Raw genomic sequence first — 24,452 nt, 5'->3', positions numbered from 1 at the left:
GAGAGCTGGGTCGGTCGGGGGACAGGCTTCAAAGAAGCTTTGATTCCCAGGGCCTTTGTCAGAGCTCGTAGGTAGATTCACAGAAGGCCTTTAGAATCAAAGAGCTGTAGAATCCTCGATTTATAAAAGGTTATTTTTTTTCTGATAGGAAAATAATTTATGATTATAATAGAGAATTTGGAAACGTAGAAAATGAAATGGAAAAGAAAAAACCCACTCATAATTCTGCCACGCAGAGTTCATCAGTATTGATGTTTTGGTATATTTGTTTCCACTTTTTAAAAAACCACTTTATTGAGGTCTAACTTATACCCTGTAATGTTTACCCAACGTGAAAGTACAGTTCGATGAGTTTTGAGAAGTTTATACAGTTGAACAACCCTCCCCATATCCAGTCTAGGCTTTTTTTTTCTTTGTGTTTTTTAATTCATAGCTGAGCTTATAGGGTGGCTTATAGGGTAACTACTATAACTGCTTCGTTGCTCCTAGCAGTTAACACAGCAGCATCCTTCATGGTGCTGAACGCTCTTGGTGGCCGTCACTCTACCCAGCGGCAGCAAGACCGTCCCCGGAGGGACGCCGCGCAGTTTATGTAACTGTTCCCTCTCCTTAGATACTTGGCTGAGTCCCAGCATCTCCAGGGGCTGGGAGCCCGGAACTGAGTGTCAGAGGCTGGCCTAAGGACTGGAGAAGGGCCAGTTTGGCTGGCCTCCCAGCAACAGCCAAGTCCTGACATCACATCTGCCAGCTTGGGACAGGGCTGGGCCAGGTGGTGGGGAGGTGCAGGGGGCCCTGCCCCACGCTGCCCTGCGGCTGGGTGTCAGGAGGGTCTCTGACACCTGAGGGGAGCATTCCTTCCTGGTGGGGAAGGGTGGGGCTGGGTCCTCTGCCCTGTGGCCTGACCTGATGAAGACCCATTCCTGCCAGGGTGGCCCCGAGCAGGTGAAGGACTGGTCATTTCTGAGCCCTTTCCACCTGCTCCTCTGAGCCGGGGCCCCTGTGAGCCAGGGGAAAGAAGAGAGGGCTGGGCAGGCCTGCTGGGACTGGTTGGGAAGGGATCGGAACCCAGCCTGTCTCCAGGGGGGGCCCTCCGCAGTCCTGGCCAGTGGGGTGGGCATTGCGGGGGTTGGTGGTGGCGTGCTCCCCCGTAGCATCTGCTTCATCCAGGGCTCTGACCGATGCCTGTCCTTTGAAGGGCTCCCGGAGGAGGCTTTTGAACATCTGACCAACCTCAATTACCTGTACTTGGCCAATAACAAGGTAAGGGGCCCCCTGGTGTCTGGGGCTGTGCTCAGGGAACTTTCACTAGGGCCTTTTCGAGGGTGGCCGCTGGGTCCCCCTTGCTGCTCAGACATGGTCCCGGTAGGACCCCACACTTTAATGCAGGGCATCAGAGTGGCCAGATAATGAAAACAGAGGCCCAGGCCTTACGGAAGTGTAGGGGGTGACAGCTCATCCCCACTAGCGAGGGGGTACTTGGAGCGCTTCTTGGAGGAGGTGTCATTTGAGCAGGGCCATGAAGGGTAACAGGATTTTGGCCAGGGGCCCTAAGGGGGAGGCACTGCTGAAGAGACGGCAGGAGAAGAGGCACAAAGGCACTCGACTTCAAAACAGTTGGTGTGTCCCAGGGCTCTGTCTTGGCCCCTTCTCTCTGAGGTCTCTCGAGGAGACCCATCCCCTCCCCGGGCTTTAGCACCCATCTGCATCATGGCCATATGCAATGGCCGTCCCCAGCCCTTTCTACTCCTCCCACTCAAGACTCAAATCTGAGTCTGAGCCACAAATCCAGGGTGCGTTGCTCACCAACGCCCAGTCCCACTGTGAGCCCTCGGCTCCCCTCTGGCCCTGGCCCACCAGCCCCTTCATCCCCCCTTCCCCAGCTCAAACACTCCCAAGGCTTCACTTCCCACCTGGAATGAAAGCCACGCTTCTCCCCGTGGCCTGTGGTCGGAGGGCCTGTGTGTGGGCCTTACAACTCCCGTTCCCCCTCACTCCCTCTACTCCAGCCCCCGAACCTGGCAGCCCCCACACGGGGCCTGCCCTCGCTGCCCCTGCCGCCACGGGTGCTCTTCCCTCAGATGGCATTAGCAGTGCCTTCATGCCTTAAGTGTCCCCTCTTCCCTGCACACCCAACCCAGTTGTTCTGTCTTCAGTCTGTTCTAACGTGTTACCACTCTCCGATACTTTTGTTCCTTGTTCCTTGTCTTCTCCACTAAGATGCAAGCTTTAGGGGGGTGGGGATGGGGACACTTCTCTGTTTTGTTCCCCAGGGCATGTCCAGCACCTGGAACCAGGCCTGCAATGTTGCAGACTCAGGGCCTACTGTTGAATGAATGAAGGCTAGATACTGGGGCGGGGGGGTGTCTGGAGGAGTGTGGGTCCTCATGGTGGCTGTACAGAGAGTCTGCGCTGGGGAGCAATGAGGGGAGAGACCAGGAGGACGGGCAGGGCAGGGCACCGGCCTAGAGGGCTTTCCATGTTCAGGGCTGTAGGGAGCCATGGAGGTTCTGTTTTTGTGTTATCAGGGGAGTGGGATGGGTTTCCAGTTGAGAAAGATGGCTCTGGTTGCAAGCAGGTGACAAATTGGAGGGGACCCAGAGTCCGCCTCTGCCCTCCATTGGTCTTTCTGCCCCAACTCTTCCCTTTCTAGCTGACCTTGGCACCCCGGTTCCTGCCAAATACCCTGATCAGTGTGGACTTCGCTGCCAACTATCTCACCAAGATCTACGGGCTCACTTTCGGCCAGAAGCCAAACCTGAGGTGAGAAGTCAGATGGGGCCCTGGGCTCCGGCTGGGGAAGAGGGAGGAGCTGAGACAGACACTCCCAGCCCTGAGCAAGGCAGAGAAAGCCCAGACAGGCCCTGGAGGAGGGGCATGCCGGGCAGCTGGCAGGATGCCCCTGGCTCAGCGCTGTGGTGGGGGTGCCTGGGCTGCAGGATCTGAAGGCTGAGAGGAATCTGTCCCAGAGACAAGATCAGAGAGTGATGTCTGCGGAATTGTGGGGAGCTGGGTGAGGGTTTTTCCCTCCTTCTGCAGCCCGTGGGGGAAGGAAGCATCTTCCAACAGGTAGAGCCGGCCCTCACTGAGAGCTGCTTTGGGAGGAGTGAGGCCTCCTAGCAGAGGGGTGTGAACAGGGCAGGGTGGTGCTAGGGGATACTGACAACCCCCAGTGCTGCTTCTGTCCCGTAATCTGTCCCCTCACTTGATTGGCTCCATCCCCCGAAGGAGCCGGGGTCACTGTGTGTGGTCCCATCCCACCGATGAGAAGGCTGAGGCCCAAGAGAGGTCACACAGCAAGAATGAGTTATATCTTCCATGTTTAAATATCTTCTGTTTCTCTTATTTCTGGTCTTTGCTCCCTCTAGTATGTTAGCGGCATGATGGCAGGGTCTTGTTGGTTGTGTCCACTGCTTCTCTCTTCAGAGTCTAGAATAGTCCTGGCACATAGGGACACTCACTATATATTTGCTGAATGAATGAGAGGTCACCTCCTCTGAGCTGGGCCCTGTACTGGACACTTGATACAAAGAGGTGGCAGGGACAGTCCCCATCTGCGGGAAGTCCCACAGAACTCAGAGCCAGCTGCGTGGAGTTGCCAGGCAGGGATCCAGAGTCCTGTTTCTGCCACTGAGGTGTGCGGCAGCCTCAGGTGGGTCCTTGGTCTCCTTGGCTGTGTGGCGGGGACTGGATTAGGAGGGGTCTGAGGTTCTTCAAATGGGAAGAGGGTACCCTGGGCCCAGGCCCAACCTGGGCAGGGTCTGAAGGCTCATCAGGTGAGCTGGTGGAGGGGGCCTGGGTGGGTGAGGACCTGTGCCTCATTCCCCAGGTCCGTGTACCTGCACAACAACAAGCTGGCGGATGCCGGGCTGCCGGACAACATGTTCAACGGCTCTAGCAACGTCGAGATCCTCATTCTGTCCAGCAACTTCCTGCGCCATGTGCCCAAGCACCTGCCGCCTGCCCTCTATAAGCTGCATCTCAAGGTGGGAGGGAGAGCGTGGGGAGGGGCAGCAAAAGAGTAGGGACCTGCAATGGGGGAAGAGCCCCGGTCCACTTAGGCCCAGTGGTGAGGCTGTGGGGCCCTGGGCACAGGCCAGAGGGCACAGTGTCCACTGTAGGGAACGAGGCAGAAGCCCAGGTACCTGGCTGTCGATATCACATGCAGAATGCTCCAGGCCTGGCCCTCCTCCCACGGCTCCCCAGGCCCCTCTCCACATCTCATTCCGAGGCCCTGCCCTCACCCCTTGGCTGTCCCTTATGCTCCCCTCCCGACCATCCCACCCCTTAGAACAACAAGCTGGAGAAGATCCCACCAGGTGCCTTCAGTGAGCTGAGCAACCTGCGTGAGCTGTACCTGCAGAACAACTACCTGACTGACGAGGGCTTGGACAACGAAACCTTCTGGTGAGCCCCGCCTGGGCCCCCCGTGGGAGCCCGGGACCCGGGACGCCGCTCCCCGGGCCCAGCAGCCAGGGCCTCGCGCACACCGCCCCCCCCACCTGTCCCTGGCCAGCTTCCTGGGGAAGGAACCTAGGGGCTTGTGCCTCTGCTGACATTTCTGTCCCCGAGAACGAGTGATGTGTAGATAAAACCCGCCAAAGTTCCGGTGAGGCATCTTCAGAGGCTGGCTTCTTGTACAAAGTTGAGACTGGAGTGTATTTGTTGAAGGCAAATGAATTTTCACTTTTTAGGCCCAGGGTGGCTACAGAAGGCCTTAAACAACTGGTCTTCAGAGAAGCTCCTTTGTGTCAGAAACCACGCTAGATTCTTCCTACACCAATACAGCATTGCATCAACCCAAGGAGAGGCGGGAGAGGACTGAGGTCCCCTCGTGGGTCACCCAGTGGCAGAGCTGGGATGAATTAGAGGCAGTTCCCTTGCCGGCTCCCTCGGGAGCAATGATGGCACCTAGCACCACGTGGGCCCCCGCCAACTGTCCTCATCCCCCCCCCGCCCCCCGCAGGAAGCTCTCCAGCCTGGAGTACCTCGATCTGTCCAGCAACAACCTGTCGCGGGTCCCCGCGGGGCTGCCGCGCAGCCTGGTGCTGCTGCACCTGGAGAAGAACGCCATCCGGAGCGTGGACGCAGACGTGCTGACGCCCATCCGCAGCCTCGAGTACCTGCTGCTGCACAGCAACCAGCTGCGCGCGCGCGGCATCCACCCCCGGGCCTTCCAGGGCCTTAAGCGGCTGCACACGGTGCACCTGTACAACAACGCCCTGGAGCGCGTGCCCAGCGGCCTGCCGCGCCGCGTGCGCACTCTCATGATCCTGCACAACCAGATCACCGGCATCGGCCGCGACGACTTCGCCACCACCTACTTCCTGGAGGAGCTCAACCTCAGCTACAACCGCATCACGAGCCCACAGGTGCACCGCGATGCCTTCCGCAAGCTGCGCCTGCTGCGCTCGCTGGACCTGTCCGGTAACCGGCTGCACACCTTGCCACCCGGGCTGCCGCGCAACGTGCATGTGCTGAAGGTCAAGCGCAACGAGCTGGCCGCCCTGGCACGCGGGGCGCTGGCCGGCATGGCCCAGCTGCGTGAGCTCTACCTCACCGGCAACCGGCTGCGCAGCCGGGCCCTGGGCCCCCGGGCCTGGGCGGACCTGGCCCATCTGCAGGTAAGGGCGAGGGGAAAGGGGCTGGGTCATGCCCGGTGGGGTGCGGCTGCCGTGGCTGCCCCGCGCCCACGCATCGTGTGGGCTCAGCCGAGGGGTGGGTGGGAGGGCCGGGCCGTGGGGTGGGGGCTAGACCAGGAAGCAGTCGGTATGGCTGGCATGCCAGGCGCAGCCAGCTGAGCTCAGCATCTGCAGGAGGGCTGTGGGGATAAGGGGGTTCATGGCTGCAAGTAGGAGGCCCATGGTCCAGGGGCGGGTGGGCCCAGTGCGGGGGGCACTGGAGAGTCAAGCTCACCCATCTGAAGGCTCAGGAACAGTTGGCTGGGAAAGGCTGGGCTTGGGGGAGGAGAGGGCGCAAGGTCTGGGAGGCAGGGTGACCTCATGGTGCCGAGGGCTCGGGGAGGCTACCTGAGGCATGCTGGGGCTGCTGAGTGGGTGAGGCTGCTGTGGCCACGGTCTGAGTCAGTTGGGGTATCTGGCTGTAAGTGAAAGCCCCCACTCAGTGAGGACCAAGAGGGAACTTGAGTAGAGAAATCTGGGAGGCAGGGCCTTGGTGCTGCAAGGTCAGGAAGTGCCCCCACTCTGCTGCACTACTTGCCCCTTCCCCAAATGTACATCCTCCACCCCCCACCCCTGGACTTGCTCCTCCCTCTCTCTCAGGGCGCTGCTCAAATGTTACCTGCTTGGGAGGTCTTCCTTCACCAGCTATCACCCTCCTGTGCTTTGTTTTTCTTCATAATCCTCATCCCTCTGGGCATTAGGTCATCTGTCTGCTTGTTTGTTGCCTGCCCTTCTGCTAGAATGAGGGGCAGGCATTTTAGTCTGTTGTGTTCACTGCTGGCCCCGGGGACCTCTGTGTGGTAGGCTCACAGTACTTGTATTTTGGGAGAGCAGTCATGATGAGGATATCTGAGGGGGGTGCAGGGGTGAGCCCACAGAGTGGGACGGGGCAGGCAGGCAGGGCTCAGCCCTGAGGGCGGATCAGGGTGGGAGCTGGGGTAGGCAGCTGGCCCTGCAGGAACAGCTAGCTGGGGTCCCTCCTCACCCAGACGGCCCTGCTGAGGGCCAGACACCGGGATCCAGCTGCCTGGGCCAGGCCCTCGTGGATTGTCCTCAGGAGCCCAGATCCCATCGTCCTCTCCTCCACACCTGCTCCTCCTACTGCATTTTCTAACTCGCTGAAGGGGTGCCCACGGGAGACCTGGACGCTGCCCCTGACACCCCCTTTTCATACCACTGCCCCCCAACACCCATTGTTACTGTCACACCTCTCAACTCACTTTTCTCCATCCCTGCTGCCCATACTCCAAGCCAAGACACCCCCATTTCTCACCTGGACCCCAGCTCCATAGGAGCTCTCCACTCCTACATCCCATGTGCAGTTGGTGGGTACCTTGAAAAACACACGCTCACCTTCCAGTCCTGCTCAGAACCCTCCCATGGCTCCCCATTGCTCTTAGAACCCAGAGCAGAATCCTTGCCACAGTTCTCAGGGCTGGCCTACTTCTGCTCCCAGCCAAGCTCCTTAGTCTCCCAGGCACACTGGGTGTCACTCCTCCTGGCCCCGCCGCTGAAGCCCAGCACCCTGCTAACACCTGCTCACTCCTTCGTTCCGCAGCCTGTCCCGGGCCTCCGCCATGTGCAGACACAGCTGCTCTAGAACTGAGGACCTGGCGGGGAGTAAGACAGATGGAGGGGCACTACCCTCCTAGAGCTTGTGATGTACCTAGGACTTAGTCCAGGTGTCACCTCCCTCAGGAAGCCCTCAGGGATGGGCAGGTGCGGCCTGGGTGACTTCAGGCAGGGATGAGGTGTCTGGTGGGGGGTTCTTCCTCACACTGTGGGATCTCTCTAAAGCAGCTGCTCCCCCTGCTTCAGAGCCCCCGCCTGTGCCGGCTGCTGTGCTCCCCTGACCCAAGGCTGGGTCAGGCCCCTCCCCTGCGTCCCCTCCACACAGCCCAGTTCCACCGGCTGTCGTCAGATTTTGGGTCCACCCCCGCCCGCAGCCTCCGATGGCAGAGGCAGCATCTCCGTGGATTCCATTTCCCCGGCACCCGTGGGCACTGAGGATGTTTGGAACGAATGAGGCGGTGCCAGGGCTGTGTGGCGGGAACACAGCGGGGAGCAGGGATTCCTGCTGGGTAGGGGAGGTGACGGGGAGGCTCCCCAAGGTGTGTAAAGCTTGTTTCCCCTTGAATCTTGAATCTCGATTCATGGCCCCCAGTTTCCTGACCCTGAGCTTCAGCCTGTCGGGGTGAGGAAGGGAGCTCAGGGAGGATGGAAGCACCCGTACCTGCCCAGGTGTGTGGGAGCGAGTGTGTGCTGCCAGCCTGGGGGAGGGCAGGGGGCTGGGCCCATGCACGTCCAGGCCTCTTGCCACCGCATGTTTGCTCCGCCCTGGGAAAACCACCCCATTTCCCTGGCCACCTGCTGCCGGCACTCTAGGCATGTGCCGACCCCGAGACTGACCAGCCTAGGGCTGGCTGCCATGCCAGGGTCACTGTGGGCCTCGAAGCCTTGCTCCCAGCCTCTGCCCACATGGCCTCTGAAGTCCGTGAATGAGCAGCCCCACCCGTATGGACCCCCACCCCCACCCTCATCTGGGACCAGTGTGGGGATATTCAAAGACTGGAGGATCCCTGGCCTCTGCCCTTCTGGGGCCTTCAGTCTGATGGGGGGGACAGGCGTGCCAAGGAGGAGGGACTGTGCCACCCAGATTATCTTGGCTGTGAATTCATGTGGAAAGGCAAAAGGAGCTGGGCAGGACATAGTTAGAACAAGGGTTTGGGTTCCAGCCTCATGCAGGCTGCGTGGCCTTGGACAGATCTCTTAACCTCTCTGAGCCTCTGTTTCCCCTCCTGGAAAATGGGGGTAGTTCTAGATCCCACCTCACAGGGTTGGCATAAGATTTAGATAGACCAGGGGGTGGGTGGGATCTTTGCAAGACGTTAAGTGCTTTGACTCCCCTGGTCACTCATACAGCTGCTGGACATCGCTGGGAATCAACTCACAGAGATCCCCGAGGGGCTCCCCGAGTCCCTCGAGTACCTGTACCTGCAGAACAACAAGATTAGCACCGTGCCCGCCAATGCCTTCGACTCCACACCCAACCTCAAAGGGATCTTTCTCAGGTAGGAGGGCCCCCAGGGTCAGCCTGGCTCTGGCAGGATCGCTGAGGCATCCGGGAACAGCTCCCAGGTAGAGGTCGGTGTTCGAAGCCTGGCTTCACTGACTGGCTATGTGACCCTGGGTACATCCCACACCCCCCTCAGCCTCTGTTTCATCAGCTCTCAAGGGTGGGGACAGTCTGGCCGGGCCTGGTGAGGTTTATAGGTTTGTAAAAGGACTTCAGAAACTTTAACAAGCTGTGCGTGTGGGCGTTATTGCTGTTACTGTGGCGGGAAGGGGTACCAGAGAGTGCAGGTGGCCGCTGTGCCCGCAGCTGGCCGGGACTGAGCCTGGGCCTCGGATGGCAGATGTTCAGGTCCTCGCTGAGCTGTGGGGTTTAGAATGAATTTTTTATTTTATTTTATTTTTTTAAAGAGACAGAGGGAGAGGGGAGAAGGACAGAGGGGGAGAGAGAGAGAATCTTAAGCATGCTCCATGACCAGCATGGAGCCCGATGTGGGGCTTGATCTCACGACCCTGAGATCCTGACCTGAGCCGAAATCAAGAGTTTGGCGCTTAATTGACTGAGCCACCCAGGCGCCCCTAGGATGATTTTAATAGGGGAGCCCACTCCCCAGGACAGCAGAGTCAGGGTGGTTCTTCCCAACATCCTACCTAACCAACCCCCGGACTCAGAGAGAAGGGGCAGATTCGAGAAGGCAGAATGTGCACCTGCAGGGCATTGGTGGCTGGGTTGGGGTAGAGTGTGACCTATGCCTTGGCTCCTGTGGGGGACTAAGGCACAAAGAGTTGAGGGGCCTGATATCAGAGCCCAGCCTCTGCCTCCCCTCAGCCCGAGTGCCGCCCTGGCCCAGCTTGACCATGGCCTTGCCTATGTACCACTCCATACCAGGCAACTCTAGGCTGGCAACCCTGGAGCCCCAGGCCTTGGGGTTAATCCCAGAGGGAGGTAATCCCAGGCACAGAGGAGGCGCCCACGTCTGCCACTCCCAAATCTTGGAGCATTTGCAGATGGGGGCCTGCCCCTCACTGTACGAGATGAGTGGCCCAGGGTCTGGGCTCACTCCCCCCTCCAAGCTATAGCCACACTGAACAGCTGGGACTTATACGATGCACCTTGCTTCTCAGCACTGCCCCCCCCCCAGCCCTGCACCCCTTTTGTGCTTACTGTGCCCTCTTCCTGGAGATCTTGTTCCCTCTTTCCCTGCTAGGGTGGGTGGGGGTGGGGACTCTGAGGGTCAGGCCTCTGGCACTGACCGCACATGGCGGCCCGCACAGGTTTAACAAGCTGGCTGTGGGCTCCGTGGTGGAAAGTGCCTTCCGGAGGCTGAAGCACCTGCAGGTCTTGGACATAGAAGGCAACTTTGAGTTTGCTAACGTTTCCAAGGACCGGGGCCAGTTGGAAGAGGAAGAAGATGAGGAAGACGAGGAGGACGAGGATGAAGAGGATGAGGAGAGGCGATAGTGACAGGGTGAACCGGATGTGACATAGGTAGGTGGTCTGTGTGGGGGCGCACTGACCTCTCCCCACCAGTGTCCTGTCCCTGACCCCAGTATGGGCCCTGGGTGAGGGGCTGGCAAGCCTGTGGGAGGCCAGCACAGGCTGGGGACTCTCCAAGGTGATGAGCACCCCAATGGGACACGCGCAGGGGCCGGGACGGTGGAAGCAGGGAATGGATATGGGCGCCCAGGAGAAGGCTACTGCTGTGAGCCAGGCCGCAGGTGATGGGGGAGCCAGTGAGGATGCACACAAGCAGATGGCCTGAGGGGGTTGGGAAGGGACAAGCAGACTCCAGAGGCCAGAGTCGCCCTGCTGGGCATGAGGTGAGGGAGAAGACAAGCCCCCAGACCTAGCTTGGAATCCCAGGAGGATGACAGTACTGGGGGAGCAGATTTGTTGAGGTGGTAGGAATGTTGAGTTAGATAGGCCGGGGGGGGCGGTGCTCAGGCGGCTGCCCAGGGGTGCGCCAGATATGCGGGTCTGGGGCTGGAGAGTGAGGTCTAGGCTGGAGATGGGGGTCCAGCCATCATCAGCCTAGAAATAGTCACGAGGCCACAGGAGGCTCGGGGGGCTCGCCTGGGGAGAGTGTGAGGCCATGGCCAGCTGCAAGGGAGCCTGCAGAAGGGGCTGGAGGGAAGCAGGAGGGAAGGAGGTAGGAAAACCCCAGGCAGTCAAGGACAGGGAGATTATGTGCATGTGCAAAACAAACACCCCACGTGGGCACATGGTGCACACACATGTACCCATGCTCACACGTGTGTCTAAACACACATACACTCGGGGCGCCTGGCTGGCTCAGACGGTTAAGCGTCTGCCTTCAGCTGGGGTCATGATCCCGGGGTCCTGGGATCGAGCCCCGCATCGGGCTCCCTGCTGAGCAGGGAGCCTGCTTCTCCCTCTCCCTCTGCCTGCCGCTCCCCCTGCTTGTGCTCGCTATCTCTCTAATAAAAAATTAAAAATCTTAAAAAAAAAAATAAACACGCATACACTCGCACAGAGCACACACTTGCAGAACGCATAGTGCACACAGACACACATGCACGTGCTCCATGGAACATCCGCAGGCGCAGAACAGGTACGTGCTTGGCACACGCGTGGAGGACGCGTGCGTGCGACTACACACTGCGTCCCCATGCACAAGGCCCTTGTGGAGAGAGCAGCCGTGTTAGTGCTGCTGAGAGGCAGGTGGAGGGAGCCCTAGCAAGGACCCCCAGATTTGTCCACGAGGAGCTCAGCTGTGACCTTGTGGGGGAGTGGCCTCAAGGGCAGTGGGGGTGGAGAAAGGAGCTGGCAAGGAGAGACCCCACGGAGCGTACACACCTCTCTCAAGAAGTTTGGCTGTGAAGAGAGGAGATGAGAGGGTGGCAGGGGGACGGGGGTGTGAAGTTCAGGTGGGGCTCCATTTACCTCGTGCCCTGTTCAGAAACAGAGCCGGTTGGAGCGCTGATGGGGAGGGGCTGGCCTGGAGGAGGGGGTTAAAGACGGGACAGAGGAGAGCAGGACGAAGCTGGCCCCGTAGAGACGGTAGGAGGGACCGGCTTTGGCAGGAGGGACGGAGGACCGAGTGGCTGCAGCCACACACAGCTTAGTGGCTTGGTGGCTGGACACGCAGTCCTATCAGCCCGATGCCTTCAGCCTTCTGTTTTCTCTGTGCAGCAGGAGGCGCTCGGCTGACCGGGGTGGGTGTGGAGAAGATGGGCCATTGGATCCATCCGTGGCGGGGTTTTTGGCCAGGTGTGTGGGACAGAAGGGTAAGGAACGAGGATGTTGAGGGTACTGGCAAGCAAATGGCTGCAGCGTGGACCCCGGGGGTCAGGCTGGGAAGCGAAGGAGGTGTAGACAGGAGAGTGGGGTGGGCAGGGCCTCTGGAGAGGGACGTTGGAGAGTGGGCACCATGTGGTGAGTAGCCGGGAGGAGAGCTGTGGTCAGAATGAGCTGAGCTGGCAGGGTCACAGGGTCAGGCTGTGACCATGGGAAGGGGCCCCTGGGCCACTGTTAGGACACTGACTTGAAGTAGGGGCTTGGGTCAGAGAGGAGACTGCAGGGTGGTGGTGAGGACCCCATGGGGGGATGACAGAGGGAGGTGGGGCTGACAGAAGGATGTGCATGGGGTCGTTATCCTAGCTCGGAGAACAGGCCCAGAGGCCATGCTTGGGAGTCCCCTTCCCCTGCTGCCGGGGCCCCAGGGGAGAAGGGGGAGACCTCCTGTCTAGAAATTGTCCTCAGGCAGAGCCGGGGGTCAGGGAGGGGGGTGACCAGCTGTTCAGTGAGGATGCTCTGGCCCTCCTGAGGGGGCTGTGGAGTCCTGGGATGGGGGAGAATCTGCCCCCTCTGGAGGCCATTGGCCTCAGGCAGGTCTGTTGGGGGGGTTGCCTGGGAGGGGCCCTGGGGAGTGGCCAGAGGCGAGTCGATACCAGGCCTGGCCAGTCAGCGAGAACACTGCCCAGTGGGTGGCCTGCTGGCTCTGGGCCCCCAGGGGCAACTCCCCCTCCCGCCTGCAGTGGCCTAGCCCTCCCAGAGTCCCCTCGGGGGGGCCTCCTAGCTCAAGCCCACCTTCCCAAAGCTGGCAGGTCTGCTCCTGACTCTTCTACATGTTCTGCAGGACAGCGGACCGCCAGACCCCTTTCTGCAGCACGTACCCGTGCCCTGTGAGCCCCGGTCTGCCATGCTCACAGACGCACCCAGTGCCGCCCCCACCAGCCGCCCGCCACCACCACACAGGCTGAGCACACGGTCTCCCATCCCCACCCGTTCCGGCAGCGCCCTCAGCCACACATGGGCAGGCACCGCGACACGTCCACACACTGCGGGCTGCATGGCGCCCACCGAACAGTTCCGCTCCCCTCCCAGGCCCTCCATCGCCATCATGCCCCTGGACTCATGCAGACTCGGGGAAGGGTCTGACCCTGCCCTGGCTCCCACGGGTGTCTGCTCCCTTTACCATGGACCCCCCGCCCCCCCCCACACACACAAGTCACATGCAGACAGCCCTCTGTGGCCCCTGCCACCAACACCTCTTGCCCCAGCCAGAACTGGCCAGAACAGCTTGCCATCTGCTCAGCCGTTTGTCCATCCGTCCACTGGAGAAGACAGAGTTATCTTGGAGCTCTCTGTGGCCAGGGGCCTGCCACCCTCTGGAACTCACAGAAGCTGACGTTTCTGTTCCCCCCTCTGGGACTGCTGCCCTGGCCCCCAGCCGCTGGGGCGGTCACCCCCTGCCATGCCCCGGCCAGCCACAGGCACGTCTTTGACAGAAATCCCACCGAGGCCAGAGGGAAAGTCTCCCGGGGCGGCTGGGGCCTTGGGCAGGAGTGAGGTGGAGGGGCACGGCTAAGCAAGGAGGAAGGGCCCAGCTGCCCTGATGACATACCTTTTTTATTCTTTGGGCCTGTGGGGGAGTTCTGGGTGCCTTTGGACTTTGAATTCTTTTTAAGAAAAAAATGATAAAAAAAAAAACAACACCTCAAAGCTGATTTTTCTTGTTACAGAAAAACTAATATAAAAGCATTACCCCTTTCTGGCAGCCCGTGGCCGTGTCTGTGTGTGCTTCCTGTCAGGTGCTGGGCCGGCGCCCGGCTGGGGGTGGGCAGGACACAAGCACCTCAGGGCCTGTCCAGACCGGCAAGAGTCGGCGCAGAGTTTAGTTGTTGGGCCCGCAAGTCATCTTACGGGCCGAGGTCCAGGGGTGTGGGGTTTAGTCACAGGTAAGGAGGCCTGAGGCATGTGTGGCCCGTCTGCTTGGTGGGGGTCAGCAGGTCCGGCCAGGACCACCACACGGGGCTTGTGAGCTCACTCTGCACTTCCAGGGGCTGAGCATCTGAGCAGAGGACCTCCCGGCTTTGGGCTACTCAGGCTTACCTGGAGGACCGCCTGCGCCCTGAGTGGGCATCACTGATGGGGGTGTCCCCAGGACGGCTGGGATGGGAAGGAGCCTGGAGGCAGGCCCGAGCTGGAGCAGAGTCCCTTGGGGGCCCAGGTCTTTGCAGGTCTGCCCAGGGAAGAAATGACGGACATGTCTAGTGCTCCCACCAGCCCCAGCAGGGCCAGAGCTGGAACTTGGAGGGGCAGCACCCGGCTCAGAGCAAAGCAGAAACTCTGGCGAGGGACGCCTGGGTGGCTCAGTCGGTTAAGCGTCTGCCTTCGGCTCAGGTCATGATCCCAGGGTCCTGGGATCGAGTCCTGCATCGGGCTCCCTGCTCTGCGGGGAGCCTGCTTCTCCCTCTGCCTCTGCCTCTCTCTCTCTCTCATGAATAAATAAATAAAATCTTTAAAAAAAAAAAAAAAAAAAAAGAAACTCTGGCGAGCAGAGCCGCCCCACAGTGGATGAGATGCCCAGGAAGCAGTGTCCTCCCACTCCTGGAGATGTGTAAGCATGCTCCTGTTGAGCCCAGTAAAGAGCAGATTCCTGCCTTGGGGTGGGCCAGGCTCCACTGCTCAAAGGGCCTTAGAGATGTGACACAGGGAAGGGATGTTTTAGCCCGTCCACATGATTGTGGGAATGACTGATAGCTTGACCTCTGACCTCTCTTTGGTGATTAGGCCTTAATGAAGGAAGGATGTTCCCATGGTAGACCCTCCAGCCCCTGGCCCTGCAATGGAACGGGGATCCTAGGATCAGGGCCCTTCGCCCTTCCTGGACTCCTCAGACTGCGGCCCTGGGAGGAGGATAGGAAGTAGTTCAGGAGTGGGGGCTGGGAGGGCAAGTGCCCTCCTGAGTCTCTGAGTGACTTTGGGAAGCCCATCCCCTCCCCCCGCTTCAGTGTCTTCCAGGGCTCCTCTGTGCAAGACCCTAGAGCTGCGTCTTCTCCCCAGAGCCCATTCAGAACAGGCCGTGTGGCCAGGGCTCTTCTGTGTCCCCTGTGAGCTTCCTGGAGGCACCCTGGGCCTGAGGAGAATGAGGGAGAGAGTCTGGAAATGTCTTTGGGCATGTCCGCTCCTGAAAGCAAAGCATTCACCAAAGGGATCAGACTATTTGAGGAAATTTGTCTCTTTTGTGGGGACTGATCTCTGTGGTCTGTCCACACTGGCTGTGGAGACAGGCCCCCGGGGAAGCTGATTCGTACTCTGCCTCTTACCTATGACAGCTCAGACAGGCCTGGCTTCATTCCAGCCCCCAGGACAGGCTCGTTTGCACTCTGGCTGCCCAGACAGGCCTGTCCACACACTGCCAGGCCAGCTAGACCTGTCTATCCTCTGGCTACATGGACAGGCCTGACCCTACATTGGCTGCCCAGTCGGGCCAGTCTGCACCGCAGACAGCCTATATTAGCCCAATAAAGAAATGCTGGCCAGGGTGTGGTCGCTACGCCCACAGACTTAAAAAACAAAACCTTTATTTAGTTATCACTGAATATGCAAACACAGAAAGGAGTAGAAAATCTAACACCACTTCGTCACACAGGCTTGCGTAGAGGGCTGACCCCAGGGCTCCGTGGGCAACTTGACCAAAGCATCCCATCACGCCTGCCTCCCCAGGCCTGGCTGGCCCACCTGTCCTGTGGCAGGCCGGCCCAGATGTCTCTAAGGGTCCCTGTAGCTCTTCTGAAGACATCCCCTCTCCACGTCGGCTGAGCTTTGTGAGAGACAACTGCTGGGATGGGCTGTGGCACGCGGCAGGCAGTGGGCCTCGGCCTTGGGCTGGGCTGTCCTCGGGGAGAGCTGTTTGTCTGAGGCCACGTGTTACAGGGCAGGGAGGGGGACGGGCCTGGGCAGGGACACAGCTGGGGCAGAACCAGGCTGTTGTTATGTCTTCATAAACTGAAGGTAGTGGTGGCTCAGAGCTCCCGGAGGGGGGCAGAAACCCCCCCGTTCTCTGGGAAGGAGTGGCAAGGCTTGAAAGACTTGAGTGAGAGTCCTGGCCCTGACATTATTTGCTCTGAGACCTGGCGTGAATGTTTTCAGCTCACAGAGCCTCAACTGTGTGATCCAGAAAGTGAGACCATATAGTGCCTGCCTGCCACCCTCCTAGGCCATCACAGTAGACATGTCACAGCCGGGGCTTAGGCCATGCGGGCTCATCATTCTCCAGCTGGGGCTCCCACCTGCAGTTTTTCCCTTTCCGGAACTCCACTGTCCGACAAGTGGGGCTCATTCTGGCCTCTCAAGGGTGGGAAGAGTGTGTGAGCCTGGCTCCTGGCGGGTGCTCAGAAAAGTAGGTGAGTTGAGATCCTGCCCTTGGCGCCTAACCCTGGAGGCCTCCCCTGGCCCCTGTGGCCCTGCAGGCTCAGACATTGGTCTCAAGCTCACTAATCTCAATGGTGCAGTGGTCCAGACAGGTGGCAGCTGACTCCTCGTCCTGCTCCACCTGGACGGGGATGTGGTGGGGACAGGCAGGACCCAGGGTCAGCTCTGAGGCCTCAGCCACGCTCTTCACACAGCCGTTCCGCTGGGTTGCCACGATCTCCTGGAGGCTCACTGGCTTGGTCTCACAGGGCGGCAGTTTCTGGGGAGGGGAAACAGGCCTTGGTAGCAGCAGGAGGGAGTGAGGTTAGACACTGGGGTGGACTGAATGAGCAAACCATGTGATTGGTTTTCCTATGGATGTGCTGTGGGACCTTGATAGGTCACCCAGGCCCTCTCTGGGCCCCCAGTTCCACTCTGTCCTGCTTCCTTCTGAGGCTGTCTTAGTGGAGGAGGGCCACACCGTCTGGCGAGCGAGTTGGTGGCTCCCCTGCCTGTCCCCCCCACACACAGAGTGGGAGAGCCTGCTACAGAGTTATTGAAGGAGCCCTGAAAACCATGAAGCCCTATGCAGACGTACAATCATTTGCATTGTTGTCAGCAGGACAAACACACCTCCACGCGAGGGTCCAGGCTCCAGGGCTTCATCTTCCGTTGTTCCCACTGCTCCTCCCACGATCCACCCACCGCCGTGGTGAGTGCTCAGCAAGCAGCCGTTAGAGGAATCAGTCACCCCCGTACAGAGGAGGAGACCGAGGCCAGAGGCAGGGAGGGCTGGGCAGAAGGCTGCCGGCCCCGGTGAGAGGACCTGGTAACATCCCCCCCGCCACCCACAGCTCACCCTCTCAGCGGCCAGGCCAGGAGGGAGGCACTGCTCTCACCTCAGTGCCTGTTTCCTGAGCAAAGTCCTTCCGGCAGATGTGGGCCATGATCCCGGCCGCCAGCGCATCACCCAGCACGTTAATCATGGTGCGGAAGCGGTCCCTGGTGAGCCAGAGTGGGCAGTGAGTGGCGAGCACTTTTTTTCTGTAGGAGGAGCTGGTGGTGGGTGGCGCTCAGCCCAGGCTGGGGCCCACAGCAAGGTGCCTTTCGGGTCCTCTTGAGCCTACCAGCCCCCCCCCCCCCCACCGGGGGCGAGGCCAGAGCAGGTTGACGCACGGCTGGCTTCCTGGGCACGTGACTGTGCCCGTGCTTAGAAGGGCCTGGGCCGGGTCTAAGGCTCTGCTCCCACCCTCTGGAAGTTCTTTATCAGTTTTGAACAGGGGTAGGCACATTTTCGTTTTCGGACACTGGGCCCCACGCACTATGCCGCCGGCTGGGCTGGTGTCCATGAGCACGGCAGCCCCGCTGGGCCAGACCACGGCAGTTCCCCGGCCCACCCCCGCCGGCTGCCCGGCGAACCCCACTCACAGAGCCCAGTCGACAGCGATGATGAGGGTGATGTCGTCAGTGGGCAGTCCCACGGACGTCAGCACAATGACCATGGTGACGAGCCCAGCCTGGGGGATGCCCGCCGCCCCGATGCTGGCCGCGGTGGCCGTGATGCTGCGGGAGGGGCAGGCAGAACAGGGGAGAAGCAGGAGGGGCGGGCCTCGCTGCTGGGGCCCTGGCTCCAAGAGGGAAGCCAGAATGCCAGGGCCTCTGGGGACAGCCATACGGGGCAGGGCTTGTCGGGAAAGCCACATCGGGAAGTTCTCGCAGTGGGGGCGCATGTCCCTGCTCAAGGTCCTCTGGCCCCATGGCCTCCCTCCCTGGCCTCAGCAGAAACTCCTGAGGAGTTTGTGGAGAAGCCTGTGCCTGGAGCCACTGCCTCGGTCGGGTTCCAGGAAGCTGCCCGGGGATTCAGGTCGTCCCCCACGCAGCCCTGCCCAGCCTGCTTCTGGGGCCTGGTTCCCAGGGCCAGACTTGTGCCCTCGGCCTGGCACGCAAGGCCTTCCCCACGACCTCTGCCCCTCACCCCAGCACCCTTCCCTCAGCTCCAGCCACACTAGCAGTCCCCCCTCTGTCCCTCGTCCCGGCCCCCGCCTCTGCTCACCCCGTGCCTGCCTGCAGCCCCCTCGCTGCCCTGCGTGTCCAGACTGCAGGCCCTCCTCTGGGCCTCAGCTTCCCAGCCTGCTCTGCAGGGTGCCGCTGGGGAAGGAGCCCTGAGTCACAGACGCCAGGTCACGATCCAGCCGCAGCACTGACTTGCTGTGTGGCCTGGAACAAACCTCTTCCCCGAGACCCCATCATATCTGGGAGCTCAAGAATCCTAAAGGCCCTTCCAGTGTCCTCCTCTCCGCCCCCGCCAATCCACACTGGGTATGGGTGTCAGGTATGTACCTGATGGTGATGATCTGGCCAAAGTCCAGCTCGTAATTGTTGACCTGGGCAATGAAGATGGCGGCCACAGCCTCGTAGAGTGCGGTGCCGTCCATGTTGATGGTGGCGCCCACAGGCAGCACAAAGCGGGCAATGCGCCGGTCAATGTGGTTGTTTTCCAGCAGGCACTTGAAGGTGATGGGCAGTGTGGCTGAGCTGTGGGCAGAGGGGTCAGTGTCTGCCTACCACCCTCTTTCTCTGCCAGGGACAGGAATCTTGTCCCCACCCCACGCAGCCTACTCGTCACCGGTGAGAAGAGGCTGAAGGAGCTTTGCAGTGGCCTCAAGTGGCATCCTTGGGGAGTGTGAGATCAGCGGCCCAGCCAGGCCCGCCCCGGCCTAGCGCCTGAGAGACCCCCACCGACCACACAGGTTGGGAAAGGAGTCGCCACCAGCCGAGCACCTACTCTGCGCCAGGCACTGTGCTTTACATATGCTCATCCGATCCTCTTGGCTTCCTGTGAGGGAGGGGTTTTGAGGCTGTTTTACAGATGAAAAAACGGAAGCCCAGAGGGGACGAGGGGCTGACCCAGAGTCACAGCGCTGTGCCATGCTTAGATGAAGTGGCCGGACTTGCTGGATTTCGATCCCAGCCTCCCACTAGCCAAGTGGCTCTGGCAGGTTCCTCAACCTGTGCATGCCTTAGTCTCCCTGTCCCACGCGATACCTAGATTACAGCGCTATGAGGGTGGTTTAACGAGAAAGCGCTTTGAACAGTGTCTGGCACTTGGCAAGCACTCAGACGGCAGAAACCACTCCGATCACTATTACAGTATTTGCAACGAAGCTCCTGGTGGCCGTGCTGAGACAAAAACGCAGGTTGGGGTGGCCCCAGTGCCCCTCCTCTGCCACAGGCCACTGCCTGGGGACCCATGTCCACTTCCCAGTGTGCTGGGCCCAAGGCTGTGGCTCCTGCCAAGCAGGAGATGGCCCAGGGCTGCTGGCTCCAGCAGGGCTTGGCCTGTGGCCTGGGGGCCAGCAGACACTTGGGACTTTGTCTTTCCTTTCCACCTCCTGGCCCTGCCCTGTGTGGAGGTTCCTGAATGAGGCTTCTGGGGGCTTCTCCTCCCTGTGGCTCTGCTTCTCCTCAGTTCTTCCTGAGGTGCTTTGGCTGCCAAGGATGGGGTCATGTGGCTGCCGAGGAAGGATCTCTGTGGTGGCCTTCATTCCCATTTGACAGATTGGAAGGGTGAGGCCCAGAGAAGAGAAGGCAATAAGGGCTGGAAGGAAGAGCCAGGCTTTGGCTCCAGAGAGACACAGGCCTGAGCTCAGGTGACTTCCTTCATATGGAGCTTGGACATCTGCTATGGGGAGAACCACCCTTTCTTCATGGAGTATAGAACCACCCTTTCTTCATCCCCCTTGAAAGACACCTGGGTTTGCATGACTCCAACCCCCTGGGCTCTTCTGCACTCTGCTGTGGGCTGGGATCCTGGAGAGCAGGTGCCACCTCATCTAGCCCAGACCAGCCTTCTTGCCCTTTGGTGGCTTATCTCCACTCATTCCCATGGCAACCCTCTGAGGCAGAGGCCACCATAACCCCCAATTTGTATGTGAGGAAATGGATGCCCAGGGAGCTCAAGTGACTTGCCCACAGCCACACAGCCAGTGGGTGATGGAACCGTGATTCAAATCCCCACCGGCTAGTGACACTGTCCAGGTGTGACAGGGCATCCAGCCAGGATGTCCCCGTGGCTGCAGATGGGCCAAGTCCCTAAACAACGCAGGGCCCGACTCCAACAGAAGCATGGTGTGGCAGAGAAAGGTGAGAGCAATTGCAGATTCATCCCTTGTCAGCTGTCCCGACCCCAGGTGTGCAGAAGCCACCCCCACATGGACTGAGTGGGCCTTAGAGACTCGGGCAGTAGGGGAGGGGAAGGCGTTAAGAGGCAATAAAGGCTTCCTGCCATTCGGCGGGCAGGTGGGACCTCAAGCAATCCGTTTCAAAAATCAGTCTCATTACCATAGCTCCCCCCAAGTTTGTGAAGTGGGCCACACTGAAACTTGCCAGGTTCTATGGCTATGGACACATGACGGTGGGACAGAGGAACAGATTCAGCCACTGCCCTCTCCCCACCCTGCGCATCACCCGGGGCTACCTGGAGGAGGTGGCTAGTGCGATGAGCAGGGCCTGGAGGACACCACGGATGAAGACAATGGGGTTCTTTTTGGTAATGAAGAAGTAGAGCAGGGGCAGGATGAAGAGGCCATGGACCACCAGCCCACACACCACAGTGACCGCATAGAAGCCCAGCTTCTTTCTGACAGCCGTGGGGTCATCCATCTCCAGGATCTTGCCGGCGATGAGGAACACAATGCCGAAGGGGAAGTACCTGGGGGCAGGGTGGGGACGGGCAGCCAGCTCAGGGCCAGGCAGGTAAGGGTCCCAGGCAGCGATGCAGTACCAGGGCACATGGCATCATTCATACCCCGGCCCTCAACCAGCCCAGCCCTGCAAGACCTCTGGCCTCTGTGCCTTCCCGTCTAGGCCTTTGAAGAGTGCCCTGCCCTCAGCAGGCCCTTGTTTCAACCCAGCAGTGCCACAAACTTCATGCGTGACGTTGGGCAAGCCTCTGCATTTCCCCATCTGAACTGGTTGGACTAGAAGATTCCTAAGGCCTGAGCTCTGAACCAAGAGAGGCAGCTGGTTCTCGCTTCCAGTGTTCCTCTTCTTCAAAAGCTGAGCTGATGAGACTCCATGTGATGGGGAAACTGGGCCAGGAGAGCAGGGCTATGCTTAGCTTGTAACTTTCCTCCAGTGGGCCTGACCAGGCCAGAAATGGCAGGCCCAGGGCTGGAATGAGGCCTGGTCAGGGCTGGCGGGGGGCGGGGGGGTGGGGGAAGGAGTGGAATCCAGGGGAAAATGTGTAGCTCTGGAGGCCCCAGGCCAGGGCTGAGCCTCCTGTGCAGCTTTCTGCTTACGCTAGGAAAGCAGAGGAAGGGACCGTGGGTGTCCCCCCATCCGCACAGGGCAGGGCTGGAAGGGGGCGGGTGAAGGTAGAAGAGGACGCTCCTGTCCCCCCATGAGGCTTACCACACAGCCACCGCCACAATCTTCATGACGGACTCATTGAGGCACTGGCAAAAGCTGACTAGAGGGGTTCCGCTGTCACCCATGCGGCCCAGCATGATGCCTGCGGGGACAGGGACACACAAGCATATCACGGATGCCACAGACTGAGATGCAGTTGCGCACGACATCATCACGTGCTGGCACAGGCTGGTGGTGAAGCGCGGACAGAGCCACGTGCGCATGGAGCCCGCGGGCCTTGGCCGACTTCCCAGCAGCCTTTGATGCACCAGCGCTTCCCCCAACCCTTTCCCTTCCTTCTCGGCTGCCACCATTGGACCAGGGCTCTTGTCTCATCCTCCTTGCTCATCCATAAAAATGCTCCCTGCCAAACACCCCTCACTGGCTTCCTGAGCCCTCAGACCATCACCAAGTTCCCCACTGCTTCAGGCCCCAGTCAATCTGACCCATCTACACCTCCCACCTCCATCTGGCCCTGCTTTTCACCTTCTCACTATGCTCTGGCATCACTGGCCTTCCTTATGTTTCTAGAATACATCAAGCTTCTCACTGCCACAGGGCCTTTGCCCACATAGGTCCTGGTGCCTGAAACCCTGTCCGCCTGGCTCCGCACGCGGCCTGGGGACCTGTCCCCACTCCCCTCGGCATACTCCCGGTTTGTTCTTCTCTGTCTCATCTCTTTCTGATCCCTTTATATCACTATTACAACTTATAACTATTATTTTCCAGTTGTCCGTTGTTTCTTCTCATCTCCTCCAGCAGAAGGTTAGCTCCATGAGGGCAACAACAGTATTTCCTTCGCTGGCACATTGTAGGTGCTCAACGATAAGCACCTAATGACGGAAGGAACAAAGGAATGACTAATAAAGCCTTTCCTGGAGCCCCTGTTATTCCCTTCCTTGGGGGGTGTTCATTTATGTACTCTTTCAGGTGAGCTGTATGCAAGTGAGCACCATCAGGCCACTCCTGAAACAGTGACAAGGGACAGCTGTCCCTTCTGGTGACACAAAAATAGAGAGCAAAGCACTCTGTGGCTGCCCTTGGAAAGCTTGCTGGCAATGTGCTTGGAGCGGCTCACCACCTGGGTCAGCCAGGGAGAAGCAGGGCCGGGATTTGAACCCTGGCCTACGGGACTCGAGAGAGAGGCCCTTTCCCTGCCCCAGAAGCCCTGAGCCCACACGGTCCACAGAACAGCTACCACACAGTGATGGGATGACACGGGACCCTGCTGCTGTGATTAGGAGAGGCCCAAGCTGGAGGTGACACAGCCTAGCCCCGCCCATCTGGCCTGGGGAGGCCTGGCTGAGCTGAGACCCAGGTCCCCTGCCGGCTCTGTTGCTCCTCAGCCTCTTCCTGCCTGAGTCAGTCTCCACTTAGATCTCCCTGGAGGCACCTAAGGGCTCTGGCCGGCTGGGTGCTGGTGTGCACAGGACCCAGGGTGTGGCAGGAGGCCTCCTGCAATAGTCAAGGCTAATGAGGCCTCAGCATCAGCCACGTCCCAACACCAGGGGAGAGATGGGGAGAGGAGGCTGTGTTGAGGGGACCATTCAGAGCAGCTGGGCAAGTGTGGCTTGCTCACACTCAGATGTGGGCACACACAGAAGCAGGCACACCCTGAGGTGGGCCCGCACAGATGCACGCACGGGCCCAGGCACACGCTGACTTGGACACACATACACAGATCTGCATACACACTTGGGCCCACATATACAAACACGGATGCACTGACACGTGGACAGTTACACACGTCCAGTCAACACTTAGTGAACTGAGTCCAAGGGTCCCCGGGTTTTTTTCGCTCCGCCAGCAGACGTCCTGTTTATATGTTCCCACCTCTAAGAGAGGCGGCTGGGGAGGAGGAGGAGGAGTGTCCACTGAGGACCGATTGCCAGATGTGCTGCAAGCGCTTCCAAGCACCATCTTGTCACACACTCGGGTCCTTGAGGCCCTGGCCCCTCTGCGTGCCTGACCGTCGAGCCAAGACGTTAAGAGCTTCCTCATCCACCATGGCCCATCCATTCATCCAGCCATCCACCCATCTCTCCAACAGATTTTCCCGCGTGCCTGCTCTTGCCAGTCCGGGCGGTGGGCTGTGGGGATAAATGGGGAACAAGCCAGGCCCATCTCTGCCTGCATGGAGCGCACACCTGCTTCTGTGCGACTTCAACAGAAACAGATAGATAACTGCAGTCGGTCAGACGTTTAAGGAGGAACATGGGGCACCTGACCAGTCTGGGGGGGGTCGGTAAGACTTTCCCGAGGACACGATGCGTATGTAGACCTCCGTCCCCCCACCCCCGGCAAGGATGAGAAAGGTGCAGGGGAGAGGAAGGGGCCGGAGCGGCCAGTTGGCAGGAAGTGGGAAGGGCTTTGGGGAGGCGGCTTCCGGAAACCGGAAAGCAGCATGGCGGCCGGGAGCGGGGGGGGCGGGGAGAGAGCGGGAGCGGAGGAGCTGCGGGGCAGCTGCGCCGGGTCACGCGGAGCTCCGCAGGCCGCGGGCAGCGCTCGGGCCCCCTTTCCAAGGGCACTGGAGAGCCCCTGGAGGCTTTTTGCAGGACTTTGCGAGCCGGTGAGGAGGACACACCAGGACAGGGACTCTTCAGGAGGCTCGTGCAGAAACCAGGTGAGAGGTG

The 24,452-nt window shown here is 59.9% G+C and overlaps 2 protein-coding genes across 4 annotated transcripts in view; one reads left to right on the top strand and one right to left on the bottom strand.

The window, feature by feature from the left end:
• The window catches only part of PODN (podocan), a 22,663-nt gene extending 8,894 nt beyond the window's left edge, over window positions 1-13,769 (top strand). The window contains exons 4-12 of one of the 3 annotated variants that reach the window (XR_004302332.1): window positions 1,196-1,260; window positions 2,651-2,760; window positions 3,827-3,983; window positions 4,289-4,404; window positions 4,964-5,621; window positions 8,601-8,749; window positions 10,026-10,239; window positions 11,905-11,982; window positions 12,851-13,769. Coding sequence is in view for 1 of the 3 variants with exons in the window: in XM_032428728.1 (XP_032284619.1) it covers window positions 1,196-1,260; window positions 2,651-2,760; window positions 3,827-3,983; window positions 4,289-4,404; window positions 4,964-5,621; window positions 8,601-8,749; window positions 10,026-10,212 (1,442 nt within the window). In the remaining 2 variants the exon portion in view is untranslated. Of the gene's footprint in view, window positions 1-1,195; window positions 1,261-2,650; window positions 2,761-3,826; window positions 3,984-4,288; window positions 4,405-4,963; window positions 5,622-8,600; window positions 8,750-10,025; window positions 10,240-11,904; window positions 12,000-12,850 lie in introns of all 3 variants that reach the window. The other 2 variants (XR_004302331.1, XM_032428728.1) reach the window with 2 other exon arrangements.
• Window positions 13,770-15,642: 1,873 nt separating this feature from the next.
• SLC1A7 (solute carrier family 1 member 7) overlaps window positions 15,643-24,452 on the bottom strand; it is a 43,422-nt gene continuing 34,612 nt past the window's right edge. Inside the window, exons 6-11 of the mRNA XM_032416784.1 lie at window positions 21,823-21,922; window positions 20,888-21,121; window positions 18,751-18,945; window positions 17,839-17,973; window positions 17,310-17,412; window positions 15,643-16,690 (exon numbers count right to left, since the gene is read on the bottom strand). Of these exons, the coding sequence (XP_032272675.1) occupies window positions 16,472-16,690; window positions 17,310-17,412; window positions 17,839-17,973; window positions 18,751-18,945; window positions 20,888-21,121; window positions 21,823-21,922 (986 nt within the window). The 3' untranslated portion in view covers window positions 15,643-16,471. The remainder of the gene's footprint in view (window positions 16,691-17,309; window positions 17,413-17,838; window positions 17,974-18,750; window positions 18,946-20,887; window positions 21,122-21,822; window positions 21,923-24,452) is intronic.

This window comes from Phoca vitulina, unplaced genomic scaffold, assembly GCF_004348235.1.
Source record: "Phoca vitulina isolate PV1807 unplaced genomic scaffold, GSC_HSeal_1.0 scaffold2, whole genome shotgun sequence".
Classification (NCBI taxonomy): Eukaryota; Metazoa; Chordata; class Mammalia; order Carnivora; family Phocidae; genus Phoca; species Phoca vitulina.
The sequence above is the reverse complement of the archived record's forward strand: the minus strand, read 5'-3'. Positions and strand labels throughout refer to the sequence as shown.